The sequence below is a fragment of the Cryptomeria japonica genome, chromosome 2 (genome assembly GCF_030272615.1).
Source record: "Cryptomeria japonica chromosome 2, Sugi_1.0, whole genome shotgun sequence".
Classification (NCBI taxonomy): Eukaryota; Viridiplantae; Streptophyta; class Pinopsida; order Cupressales; family Cupressaceae; genus Cryptomeria; species Cryptomeria japonica.
Window position 1 is genome coordinate 600,817,755 of NC_081406.1, and position 14,467 is coordinate 600,832,221.

General features: G+C 36.0%; 1 protein-coding gene across 1 annotated transcript in view; it reads right to left on the reverse strand.

Annotated features, from left to right (window-relative positions):
- Nucleotides 1-5,449: 5,449 nt before the first annotated feature.
- The window catches only part of LOC131062975 (uncharacterized), a 53,981-nt gene continuing 44,963 nt past the window's right edge, over nt 5,450-14,467 (reverse strand). The window contains exons 16-24 of the mRNA XM_059215519.1: nt 9,390-9,696; nt 9,169-9,276; nt 8,580-8,675; nt 8,394-8,486; nt 8,179-8,261; nt 7,810-8,073; nt 7,246-7,379; nt 7,056-7,142; nt 5,450-5,978 (exon numbers count right to left, since the gene is read on the reverse strand). Of these exons, the coding sequence (XP_059071502.1) occupies nt 5,693-5,978; nt 7,056-7,142; nt 7,246-7,379; nt 7,810-8,073; nt 8,179-8,261; nt 8,394-8,486; nt 8,580-8,675; nt 9,169-9,276; nt 9,390-9,696 (1,458 nt within the window). The 3' untranslated portion in view covers nt 5,450-5,692. The remainder of the gene's footprint in view (nt 5,979-7,055; nt 7,143-7,245; nt 7,380-7,809; nt 8,074-8,178; nt 8,262-8,393; nt 8,487-8,579; nt 8,676-9,168; nt 9,277-9,389; nt 9,697-14,467) is intronic.

Consider the following 14,467-nt stretch of genomic DNA (forward strand, 5'->3'; position numbering starts at 1 on the left):
TGATGAAATGACAATCGATCTTAGGGTTTTTTGATGTTGTGGATGCGATAGTGATGCCCGTTTGGCTCCAAAGCTGATAAAAATTTCAATCACAATTAGATCCATAAAAAACAAATATGTGACCCTACAATGCTTCTAAGCAAAGAAACCCACAAAACTTGAGAAGGGGCTTGTCGAATCCATGCTCTGAAACCATGTTGAATTTTCAAAGCTCTAATACTATGTTGAATTAATGATTGAGCTCTGATACCATGTTGAATTAATGATTGAGCTCTGATACCATGTTGAATTTTGCAACACAAGCACCTGCAAGATCAAACGACAAACAAGAACACCTTCCACAAACAAGAGATGCACAAATGAATGGTATATTACTCAAAAGAAAAGAATATAGAATAAGTTGTGTAATAATACAATGAGGTTCTTATAAAGAAAGCACAAGGATAAATTTAGGATAACTAAAGTGCAAGCATGAAGAGATAAGAAAAATCTCAACTCTGGCTAAACTAGGTGCATAAAAGCTAAACTAGGTGCACAACTGAAATAAGAACTCCTAAGTGAACTTAAGCAAAAAAACATAACTAATTGTAAAAATTTAACTACTAGCAAAATATGCTCTAACATTTTCTTGGTATTATTATGGATCTTATGGTTACTAAAATGGATATCATGGGCTCCTTCCAAACTTTGCAAATCGCTAAGCAACCTATATAATCCCAATAATGAATTAGTCCTATATAATCCTAACATTTCATTTACCTACAAGATTTCTAAAATTGCTAATCCTACCACCTTGCTGAAGCCATAGGCCCCTTCCAAAATTTGTTGAAGCCATGGGCCCCTTCCAAACTTTGCAAATCACTAAGCAACTTCGATGCAGAAAGGTGTGGATTGAGGGAGATTCAAATAATATTATTCAATTTGTCTTAAGGGGAAAAGTTCACCTTCATGGACGATTGAAAATATTATTAATGCCTCCAAGAATATAATCAATACTTTCAAGGAGTTTTATATTTCTCATAACTATAGAGAAGGTAATCCCCCCTCCCTTTAGGTGTGTGCCCCTGGTGATGCTTTTGGGTCGATGCCTAATGACCTCATTTCTCGAGCGGGCGGGTTTCCTCTATCTGATGCATTTGGTGATCTGAAGGTGGATGCTTTTGTCGATAATGGTGCAGACGGTGGTGTTTTGGTGTCTGCCATTGAGGTTTTGGCACCCTCTGCTGCAGATTGGGTTGCCCATGGCTTGGTGCCTGCAGTTGTTCCCGTGTGCAACCCCTTGGCTTTCAGGGTGTCTACTAACACTGAAAAGGAGATCATCCACAAATCCTCTGTGTTTGAGTCGCATGGACTGATTTGCAGGTTTCGGGGCTTTTGGCCAAGCCTTCCTCAACTGCACACTTGGATTTCCCAAAGCTGGGAACCAATCTTAAAGGGTACAATAAACATTAATCCTTTAGCCAAGGGTTTTTTTATTGCTAAATTTGAAAAGGCAGAGGATAGATCAAAAATTTTATGTAACAATCCTTTCAGCTGGGAGGATAAATTTGCTTTGATGGTTAAACCCTGGTTCTCAGATTTTAACTCATCTACTGATTCATTTAATAAGATTCCTATTTGGTTTAGGCTCCCTAACCTTCCCCTTCATCTATGGATGGACTCTCTGCTGGAGGAAGTGGGGGAGGCTTTAGGCGACTTCCTAATGATTGATAAGGATTCTTAATATATATATATATATATATATATATATATATATATATATATATATATATCATTCTACTTATGCTCGGATTTTGGTTGACACTGATGTTCCTAAAGGGCTCCCAGCTGAGATAAAGATTGACTCTTCTTTGGGATCTTGGGTCCAACCGCTCGACTTTGAGGGTATCCCCTTCAGATGTCAAAATTGCTTCCAGATTGGGCATGTTGATGCACGGTGTTAGTCAAATAAAAAGAAAAAAAGATATGTTTCTTGGTGGAAGGGTGCCTCTTCTGAACACTACTTTGTTCGAAAGAAAAGCTTCTCTCAGGTGGTTGCTCAGGTTCCTCAGGCCAATGTGGGTGAAGGTATTGTGCCTCTGGTTGTTGCCCCTAGTTCTGGTGTTGCTTCGCCTCAGGTGTGTGTGGATGCTTGTGGTGGCATCTCGGCTGATCAGTTGAAGGATGTTGGATCTTCTTCTTTGGTGGATGACCTTCCCGCTTCCCAGATTGCCGCTGGATATTTGTTTGGTCCTTCTGATTCTTAGATTTCTATTGTCCCTGCCTCTCCGGATGCCACCTTTGTTCCTCTTGGTGGTGGGAGGTCCCCTATTCTGGACCTGCCTTCTTGGCAAAGGACTGCTGCTAGGGTTGAGGAGGGATGGATTACCGTTAAGAGTAAGAAATATAAATCGTCTCAGTCCTCTTTTGGTATGACCCTTCGATCCCACAAGTGTAGATAAAATCCTTGAACCATTTGGGTTGGGTTGGGGTTGCTTGTTGGTCTTTGGTTTTTGCACCCCTTTGGTTCTTGTTGGGGGTCCTTCTTATGTTGTCCCCCATCTTTTGTATGGTTTTTCCATGTCTCACTTGTGTTCTGTTTCATTGGGTGGACTTCCAGGCTTATCTTAAGGTTCGGGTTTCAAGTCCTTCCAAAACCTATTTTGTATAGGGTTTCAGGTCCCTTCAAAACTTGTTTTCCCTTAATCAAAAACTATAGAGAAGGTAATTGTGTGGCAGACTATTTCGCTAACACAAGGGTTAGAATTAACACTAGGAAGGTGTGGTTTAATGAAGACACCTTGGATTTTGAGGTTCGATCACTCCTTATGCATGATCGAACACATGGCAGATATGAGGAGATCCCTACTATTTTCGATGATGAAATTTATTAATTTTATCATCATTTTATGGCAAGCATTTGGCTTGGATGCCTTAAGTTGCTATTATTACTGCCAAACTTCGCATGCTTTATGGGCATTATTTGATTTTGAAGTCGTTGCTGCTTTTTCTACTGCAAACCCTGTTCTTCTGAAGTTGGTTGTCTTTGAGCTGAGTTTTAATACTATGGGGGGTCAGCGATGTCGGGTGAAACCTCCTAACTGTGCTAACTGGAAGAAGAATCCTACCATTTGGCATAGATTACAGAAGGGGGGTGTGGTGACTTTTCTGGAGAAGTTGCATGGGCACAACCAGAGTGCTACGAGACAATTTGTGAAGGGATGGAAGGATGGTAAGGTATATCTGTTTGGTATGGTGACTAAGATTAATGAAGAACTTATTGTTGAAGTGACGGGGATGTCTACGGAGGGGATTAAGTTTTACAGAGATAGAAAAATCTCTGATGCTGTTGTGAAGAGATTCCCCAAGAAGGAGAATGAAAGTGAATGCCTGGTGAAAGCCAACAAGACATATTTTGAGCTGAAGCAGATTAAAGCCATATGGCGAGGGCTTCTGAAGGTGATTATGGATTTCTTCACTCTGGACGACAGGTTCACTAAAATTTACAGGTATCACTTTGTGTTCCTTAACCATTTCCGTCATAATGAGAAAATACTGTTCCCGTTTTATTTGTTGTCTTCTTTGAATGCAAGTATTGCCGATTTCAAGGAAAACCCCCATGTTAATCTTGTTTTACACCAAGTTTTAATTGCTCTGTTTTTTTAGCATTTGAAAGCTAGGGCTTCTGAAAACCCCAGTAAGCCATCCCCTGTTTCTACTGAAAATATTGACAATAGTGAGGAATTAGAGTCGAAAGGATGGGAAATTGATAGTGATGATGGGGATTATGCCCCTCATTCTAGCAAAAAGGCCAAAACCGGGGTGAAGATGGTTGTTGTGGGTGTGAGTATGGGTTCACGTGGTGCTAGTGGGGAAAGCTCGAGTAAATGTTGTAAGGGTAAATCTCGAAAAGCCACTTTGAAGGTTTCTAATAGCTCTGATGACCAGGATTCCATAGACCAAACTCAAAATGTTGAGGTATCATCTTCTTCTCATGGCTTAGAGAAGAATTCTCAAGATTCGGCGGATTTTTCCCCTCAGGATTTTCATCCTAAACAGGAGATACCATTTGATGTGCTTAATGTCACCAAAAACTGCTCTTTGGAGATTTTCCGTCTTTTCAGATGGGTATTCTATGAAATCAAAAACATCAATCTTAAGAAGTGGTCTTTATCTTCCAAGATGGAAGTAATGCAGGCTAATGCTAAAGATTTGCTACATAGTACTGTGAGAGGTCACCCTATCAATGTCGTTAATTGAGGGTACTTTCGTTGGTGTTTTGTGGACTGAAAGTGAAAAATAAGAGATGACAGATTGTTTGGCCAAGAATATGGGAGCTACTCAACGTGTTAAGGAAATATCTGACAAAAAAATTATGGATATGGAGGCCAAAATTGCAAAGTGTGAGACTACCCTCAGGGGAATTATGGAAACTAGTCAAAACATTATGAAGGCTTTTGCAAACACTATGTCTACCATGGTCAACAAGCTGGAGAAATCTCACACGGACAAGGTTGTTATGGACATGGATAAGGAGATGGTTGATGGTGTTGATGATTCAGGTCCTCCAGGAAAGCGCACTCGTGCCAGTATGAAGAAGAAAGCCATTGAGTTGCCTCAAGACATTATGGACTTGAAGTATGTTGCCATGAAGATGCACCAACTTAGTGTTGATGTTGAGGAGAACCTTAAAAATATGGGTTATTCTTTTTCTGTTGCTGGTTTTGTGGTGTAATTTTGCTGGCCTTTTGTTGTTTTTGTGGGTTGAGCAGTCTTTTGTTTGTCTTCTGCTGTCTCTCAGTCCTATTTGGTTTTTTTTGTTGTAATTTTGTTATGACTGAGCTCTATTTGATCTATCTTTTGTAATCTTTTGTAAAGGGTTTCGGGTCCCTTCAAAACCTTTTTTTTCCCATAATAAAAAAACAATGTTTATAGAGTTTCTATGTTTAAAATTGACTACATATTTAGCAAATTATCTTCCATATGAACCACAAAAACTTTTAGAAAAAAATTTTGTGTCAAAATTTTGTTTTCATTATTCTTTATGGTGTAAGGTCATTAAACTTAGTAAGATTTGATTTGTTGTGAGCTCTCTCTAAGCCAAACAATCGTTAGAAGTAACACAAGACATTAATTCAATAAATTTAATCATACTTTAATTGAAATCATTTGCAATTTTAGCATTTTCATATTACTCATTCCTCACATATATAACATTTAATATTCTTCACTTTGATTTTCAATCTTAAAATTATGACAATCAACTTAATTATATATTTAATTCATAATTGTAAAATCAAAAATAATATTTTCATAATTTTATATATATATATATATATATGCATCATTTAATGCTTCCTAACTAATTCACTTTGTTAAATGCTTGTAATTGTGATAATTTAATTGAAATAGATTTCAAATATCAATGAATACTTATTCCCCATATGATAATAAAACTCAATTGTCTAAAAGAATCATTTATTCTATTTGTATTAATTCTATTTGTATTATTTTTTATATTTGGCATGGTACATTATTGAATGACATGTACCACCTTAGGTTCCATGATTCAAACCTCCAACTTAATTACAAAATGATGTGAGAGCCCATGATTTTGTTGACCACTCTAATTGACTAAATGAATGCCCAAATAAATCTTGCATGACAAATTTATTTGACTCTTTAAGACTAAATGAAAAATGCAGAGTATAAACTACGATTGGGTAGTAGGCTGATGTGTGGGCTTTGGTGCCGGTAACTCTTGGTTTGCTATAAAATATTTAACCATGGTTAAAGATCGAGCAGGTTGGTAGCTTGGTACTTCATGCCCAGCTCCTCTCACAGTTGCAAATGTTAATCCAGCATTGTAAACTGTAGAGTAGCCACCTACATCATTATCCCCATTCATCCATGGACGCCAACCTTCTTTGATCTTAAGCTTTAGTGCATTTAGAGATAATCTTGTCCCTGTCACAGGTACTATTGAATCTACATCACCACTGCAATTTCAAAACCAATCACATTAGTTTATTTAGCAATTTGAAAATCCGTATAAATAGTATATTTTAAGTTTCGATTTGTTGAGGTCGTTCATTTGAAACAATGATAGTTTTTCTAATAGAACTAATCTAAGGTTTAGGGTTTAAAGTTTTTCTGATACTCTAAAATTATTATGATTTCAGATGAACCATCTAAATAAGTCAAAACTTACTATAATTTACATACGACTGACTAACGAGATTCTCAATCATTTGAACAACCATCTAAGAAAGATTACTACGATTTCAGGTGAACCATCTAAATAAGTCAAAACTTTAATATAATTTACATACAAGTGACCAACAAGATTCCCACTCATTTGAACAATCATCTAAGAAAGATTACTATGATTCTGGATGAACCATCTAAATAGGTCAAAACTTACTATAATTTACATACAACTGACCAAAGAGATTCTCAATCATTTGAACAAACATCAAAAAAAGATTACTATGATTTTGGATGAACCATCTAAATAAGTCAAAACTTACTAGAATTTATGTACAACTGACCAACAAGATTCTCAGTCATTTAAACAACCATCTAAGAAAGATTAATATGATTTTGGATGAACCATCTAAATAAGTCAAAATTTACTATAAATTACATACAATTGACCAATGAGATTCCCAACCATTTGAACAATCATGTAAGAAAAATTACTATGATTTCAGATGAACCATATAAGTAAGTCAAAACTTACTATAATTTACATACAACTGACCAACAAGATTCTCAGTCATTTGAACAACCATCTAAAAAAGATTACTTTGATTTGAGATAAACCATCTAAATAGATCAAAATTTACTGTAATTTATATACATGATCAACGAAATTCCTAATCATTTTAACATCATCTAAGAAAAATTTGAAAAATTTGAAAGAGAAAAAAAGAAAGAAAAAGAGTTCAAGAAAACGGTGGAGTTTTTTGAGCATTATCAATCTTCACAAATAGGCTTAGCTCCTCTATCCATGCCAAATTCCTTGTTGTAAGATCAGTTTCATTCCTAAAGGATAAGGACCCATTGAGATATACCTGTAAACCAGCATACGCAATCCTTTTGATAAAATTTCTTTATATATTGGAAGCACTGTGCGAACTGAATCGAAATAGGCAATCGACCTGTTTATATCACAAACATAGACTAGGACATATTTTAGTGACATGAACCTTAATTTCTATCAAAAGATAAAAAAAGTGCACTTTTATATGTCTCACAACATACCCGCATAAGCTGTATTTCTTCATAGGTATAAAATCACGGTTTACGTGCATTGCATGCTGAACTTCAAGGAGATTTAAGTAGGACTCCGTATAGAGTTCACTACATGGATCATACAGTCCATCCAATCCATTTGCCTGCATTGTCATTTGTAACAATAAATGAGAGTATTATATTTCAATTTATTCTTTGGGATAAGATAAATTTGTTTTTAAGTGATCGTAAGTTTTGTATTGGTAAGTTTCCACAGGTTTTTAAAATCAGAATAAGTTAAATTGGTAATTAAATATTTGACGATTAAACTGATATCTATTTTTAGAGAAATATATGTAAAATACACTGAGAGATATCTTTTTCTAACCTTTTATAAATGAAATACAATAACAACACAATTGCATTGGATGACCAATGAAAAACAACTCACTCAACCTACATGACTATGCCTGTTCCTTTCCTAACAATCCACAATTCCTTGACCCATGAATGGAAACTAAAATTTCAATCAGTTACAGTTACAACTCATAGATTGCTGATTTATTAACAAATGAAAAAAAATAAAAAACTTACCGTGGAAGTGTTCACAGCCTTGGAATTGGATTCGCTAAGAGTACACAATGGAGCATAAATATTATAGGGATCTATATTTCCATACTCCTGAGAAGCTTGAATGGAATAATTAGTGCATAGATTTGAAGTTGTGGCATATATGCTTGAAAAATCACAATATTTAAGAACTCCATGGTATACTCTATCAGAGATCAATGCATGAGACCACAGATAGTCTATAGACCCTTTGTTATCTGTGTTAGAATTCATGATCCCATTTCCAATCTGCACAGAGTGATAAGTCCAAGTTAAGTAAAAAACAAAAGTGAAGGAAAAAAACCAAAGAACAAAAAATTTGATTAAAAGTTTTGAGACAATTAGAGGCCCAACCAAGACTCCTTTCAGCTTTATGAAAGATGTACGTGAGCTATTGTACTCTAAAATTAGGTCTACCAATTGTGGAATATAATTTCCTGCATTCTCAAACAGAAAAAAAGGTGATCAGATATGTATATTGATAATTGTTAAAAGTATTTCAATCAATCTTGTTAGTTTTTAAGAGAGCTGAATGCATCATGTAATAAGTATAACCAGTGTTTACTTACCAGCATAGCTTTCACCTGCTATGTAGAAATCACGATGTTTGTATTGGGGATATCTTTCAAACCAGTTTAAGAGAAAGATATAATTGTACTGTGCTGAAATACATAACATGAGAATAATGAGATTGGTAAGCATTCCTTGTGGGGTTTAGATTTAGGTTTGGATAAATACAAATGGATGTAAAATACCTGTCATTTGATCACCACCAATATCGTAATCAGAGGTTGTATTGGAGTATGAAAATCCAACACCAATGGGTGAATCCAAGAACACCACATTTGCAACTGTAGATTGACAAGCAATGTGAGTCTACATATCAAAAGTTCTGTCAAGTGTTTAATCAATGTGTTCACCTTCTTCTTGTCAATGTATGTTGTGGTCAATGTGTTGATGACACAATTTAATAAAAATTATTGATACAAAATAAATGAATATGAAGATTTAGAAGTTTTTTCAAAATATAGATATGCTAGTTATTTAATTGTATCTTTATATAGATTTTTTAAAGATACCTCGAGGTATCATTATGAAGATAATTATTCTATTTATCTATTATTCTTATAATTAATATTAAAACTATGATTATTATATGATTATATTATTTATGTCAAATGTCATATCTAATTGACCTTAATAAATATTGTTTTTATTTCCTACTTTCCAATATTATTAATTATCTCATTCTGTTTTTTAATACAAATTTCATTCTACTTTCTAATATTTTTCACATTCTAATAACACTAAAAGAAAATGATTTATTTTTCTTTCATGACTGACCTTGGTTCCATGCGTAGGGATTAGTACTAAGTGTCTTCCTGTCCGAATTGATACGGAAAGGACCCAATTCTTGAAATGCTCCATATCCTAGAGAAGAACACCCAGGCCCTGTTCAACACAATTTCTTTATCTTAACATCATATTATCTAATTATAATAAACTTATAACTAGCATACTTATATTTTTAAAAATCTATGCAAAATATGCCAAAAATTGCATACCTCCATTAAGCCAGAGAATCAAAGGCTTAGAAGAAGGCTCATCAACAGCCTCAGCTAAGTAGTAAAAAAGTGCCCTTCCTGTCTTGGCATCCACATTCACATACCCAGAATACTGTTTAAATCCCACATCTTTGGGCTGCCCAGGAAGAGCATGAATCAAATCTTTTGCCTGGTTTCTTTTGTAGTTCAAGCTTTCCACTCCAAAATCAAAAAAGTGGGCATCAATGGTTGGAGTCTTCCATTCCAATTTCTCCTGGCTCTGTGAAACTGAATCTCTAGCCTTGAGATGGGCTTTCAGAGCATACTGCTGAGTGAGAATGGAGCCATGGCAGCCGAAAAATAACACAGAAAGTGCAAGAATGAACAACACCACGTACTTTCCCATGACTTTTTACAATTTTTAAGCCCACTCTGAAAGGATTTTGCAACGTGATTGCTATTTGAAGACATGGTATTCCGGAAATCGGGATAATCTGATTGCAATTTGCCTTATCAGAAAATTGATTGTTTGGAACGGCCTTCCATGTTTTGTTCCGCAAATGAATGAAAGGAGCTCTGTATCAAACTGTGAGTTTCAACCTTCACTAATTTTCTTGTTCTAAAATCACATAAACTATTCTAGATTTGCTCTTCTGACGTAGGACTCTGCTAATTTCAATACTTCCTTTAAGACGGCGGGCTTCTAGAAGGAAATCCATAGAATAACAAACGCATTGCGTTCCTTATCTGGTAAAATGCGTACATGCAGGGATTTTTCGATGCTCTGTTACCATAATGTTGTTAGTTCAGCCTTGTGATCCACTATGTTTGGAATTTTAGTTTTTATGACAAGGAAAAACTGAAAAGGGATTTTTTCGGCTAGCCTTAAAGAGAACACACTAAGCTCTGACTAGTCAAACGTCCGTCTTCCGTTTCCGTTTCTGTTTGGTCAGCGTTATCACTCATAGTCTGCCTCATGATTACTGTTTTGTGATGTCAACTATATCTTCTAATTGTCCGCAATCTCTCTCACTACAACTTACCATGTGCAGTGTATAATACATATAACTAAAAATTTTGAAAATTCAAACCTATTAAATATTTATGACTATTTATATGCAACAAAGAAACAATATCTAGCAAATTTTTTCAATTATATATATGTAAGTTGTTAGAGTTATCTTGTATTAGCTAATAATTATTTGTTTAATTATTAGTCTATTATACTCTACACTTAAGCTAAACTTAAACATTTAATAATTATTCTAATTATTAAATATTCTTTATCCCTTTAGGGTTTCTTTAGGGTTGCACATCTTTAGGGTTTCATATTCTCCTGTCATAAGGATTGTATTGTAATTTTCTTTTTCATTCCCTCTCTGAATGATAATCTTTTTTTTCAGAGCCTTTTTTGTGTTTTGTCTTCAATCTTCTCTTGTGACAGGTATTTTGCTTATAAATGCTCTTGGCATCTCAGAAGTTGTACTTTCCCAACTTCTTCATGGTATCAGAGCCTACATCTGTTGCTACTTGTTCCTGATTTCTTTTCAAAAGATTTTCTCTGAAGGCAAGGGTTTAAATTTTTTTTCAGAGTTTTTTAGTTTGAAACTAGGGTATCTTTTTTTGTTTTTGGGCATTTTGAACTCAAACAAATCTCACCATTGAGCTTTGAACACCCAAAAAAACCCATTTTCATATAAAATTTGTCCAATTTAGACAAATCTAGCTTTGGAAAAAAAAATGATTTTGGCCCTTACATGCACGTTTTTCGAGACAAAAATAAAAATAAAAACAAAAAACTCAAAAAAAAATCATTTTTTCAGGCTTTTTAATAGCATGCCTAGGCCGTTACCATTACCGCCAGTCGTTGGCGGTTTGTTTAACCGCTGCGACCAGCTCTACGGTCGGTGGTTCTTCAACCGACCCGCCGCCTCCGCCCAGTGGCCACTACTCTACCCGGCCTGCCTCCACCCAGCGGCCAATCTGCTGCCCAACACTCTCTATGCCTCCTGCTCAGTGCTCCGCTGCCCGGGCGCTCTGCCGCCTTGCCTGCCCCGCACCTCCGCTATCGCTCCACACAGACACCACCTCCCTGCCACCAACAAAGAGAGATTTTGTTCCTTGGAGGCGTTTTTTGAGAGGTAGTTGGTTTTTTGGTCATAACTTGAGCAAACGAAGTCAGATTTTCGAAAACGAATAGGCGTTGGAAAGACCTTTCGATCTCTACTCAGATCTGAAGGTGAGATTTGTTGTTTTTTCATCTAGTACCTATTTTTTGCCCTCCAAGTCAGCACTCTTTTCTACACTCCGAGAGCCTTAACTTGGGCAAACGGACTCCATTTTTGGAAAACGTATAGGCGTCGGAAAGGTCTTGGAGAGCCCTTCTCAAATTTGGAGTTATTTTTTTTCCAGAAAAATCGTCAGGTACACAAGATAGTGTTTGACGCATTTTCTTTAATCGTCTTCTTTTCTGGCTCTCAAATTGTACTGGTTTTTTTGTTTTACATATTGTGGGGGGTGTTATTTTTTATACTATTTTTTGTAATTTACTTCAAAAAATTAGAACACCTAAACTCAAAAAAAGAAAAAAAACCCCTTCTGCATCTTTTGTCTAGTCTGAAAGATCACTTAATTAAAAAAATCAAGACCGGTCCAAGTTCAAGTACAGTTACATATGGCAAATTCTTCAGTTTAGCTTCTTACATCCCAGAACTATCACCTCTGAAAAGCTCGTATGACGAGGCTTCTCAAATCAAGAGGGTTGTGGTCTTGTTTGGATGCGGATTAGTCATTGTTGTAGCGTCCTTTTGAGATTCTTCTGCACTGGAATAAGATGGATGAGGCTATGGGTGTCAGTTCCTTATATATTTCAGACAACTTGCTTTATCACCTTGATGGTTTGCTCACTCCTCAGGCAATGTGGTCTAAATTTGAAACTCTCTTTGGTACTATCAATGAGTTCAGAGCATTACAGATTGAGGCAGAGTTTTTCCTTGTTACCTGATTCTTTTCCTCACATTGAGGACTTTCTGAACAAGTTTAAAACCACCAGATCTATCCTACACAATTGTGATAAAAACAAGACAGACCCAGAGTGTATCTATGGGTATGTGCACAAAGATGGTGGTCAAAAAAGTGGACACCACCCAAAAAAAACATGGAAAAACAAGCAGCGCCTACGCGGTTCTAAAATTTGAATTCACCGCGTACGCGCTTAGGTTTGTTGTTCCCCAGCCTAGAGAAGGTAGCACGTACGCGTTGCTTTTAGGAAAAGAAGCGTGTATGTGCTACCTATAAGAAAATGAGCGCATACGTGCTACTTATAGGAAAATGAGCGCGTACACGGTAACCCAAGAGAACCGCGTACGCGGTGCCTGTCAAAAAAAGTTTTTAAAAAAAACAAGGTCTTATTTTCCCATGAATAGCGCATTTTTACTTTGTTTTTCTTCATTTTCTCTCCTAAACCATGAACGAGGTGCTAGATTTATTCTCTAGACTATGGATCAAGGTTAGTTTTTGTTTATTTTTGTCTTTCTTTTCCGTTTGTTCAATTTGTTTTACATTTTGAATTTAATTTCATTAATTTTGATTAGGTTTTTTCATTTTTTGTTTCAAAAATCGGATTCTTCTAATCCACAACAAGAACAACCAAATGCACCTCCTAAAAACCCACAAGATACACCCCCAATTCCTCCTTTTGACCGCACACCCGAAACATAGGAGCAATTAATTAATCAATTAGGACAAAATATGTCTAAAATCAATAGACTGATTGTTAAATTGAAAACATCCAAACTTGAGCATTATCAATCTCTCGCCACTGTCGGTATTTTGGTATGGTTTTGTCATTGATGTCAACACCTACTAAAACACTAGCACTTTGGAGATCCAGCAACATTCACCGGCAAGCAAGTAACTATTGCACAATTACTGGTATATGGTTCACCGACAGGATATAATGTTCACCGGCAGGATATAATGGTCACCGGCACTTGGAATGATATGGAAGACACTTGGTAATGATGAAGACATCATGTGGACACTTTGTTTTGAAGAATTAATCATTGGTATATTCATATTTGCATATTTGTTGTTACCGACAAATAAGTCCAGGGTTACCTAGAGTTACACCGGCAGGTTTATCTTTTCCAGATCAGCATGGCATGCTATGGAGATGATTTATTATTGTTGTAAATGCATTAAGCCGACATGTTCAATCGGTTATTGCATCGGATATTATATTGTTTACAAATAATTTTATTGTAATATCTTGTAGAGCCGACTTACTAAAATTGGTCTTAGGTTATGGTATAAATGTAAGATCTTATTTGTAAGATCGAAGGGGGAATGCGAAAAAGGATTGTGAGAAGGTATATGCGAGATTAAGCAGAGGTATACACGAAGACATCATTTGAAGGTGAAGCTAGGTTTTTGTAGAAGCATATCAGCACTACACCAGTACTGAATCCAACATATGAAGATGTTATTTTGTGCAGTACATTCTTATTGGATTTAACCATCCAACTATAGTCAGTGTGACTCCCATTGTGTGATTGAGCAGTGAGCTCTAGGCTGTTGGCCTTTCTACATGTGTAGACCCCATTTATGTACACTTACTATCTGCAGTAGTATCATCTGACTGTGGGTAAGGTTTCCCACCGTGGTTTTTCCCCTTACAGGGTTTCCACGTACAAATATTGATGTTATGTGTTGTGGATGACTTTATGTTTGTGTTTCATGCATTAATCTTTACCAGTATAGCAATTTACTGTTAACACTGTCTATCGGCATACTTAATTGGTTTACCAGTATTAAGCATTAAGTTGGTTTAATGGTTTTTTATTTGAATTTATTAGACAACTGATTCACCCCCCCCCCCCCCCTCAGTTGTCTCTGAGACCTAACAGCCACTAGCCTATAAACATTAGCTAGTGGTGTCATAGTTGTTTCTACACAAATTACCAAATGGGGAAGCTTTAGGGATAGGTGTCGTCAATTCTATGTCGATGGGCTATCATACGAGGGAGTAAAAAACAAAAATATTAGTAAACAACAAATAAGTGCCCTTTTCATTGATCCCAAAACTGGTCAGTCATTAC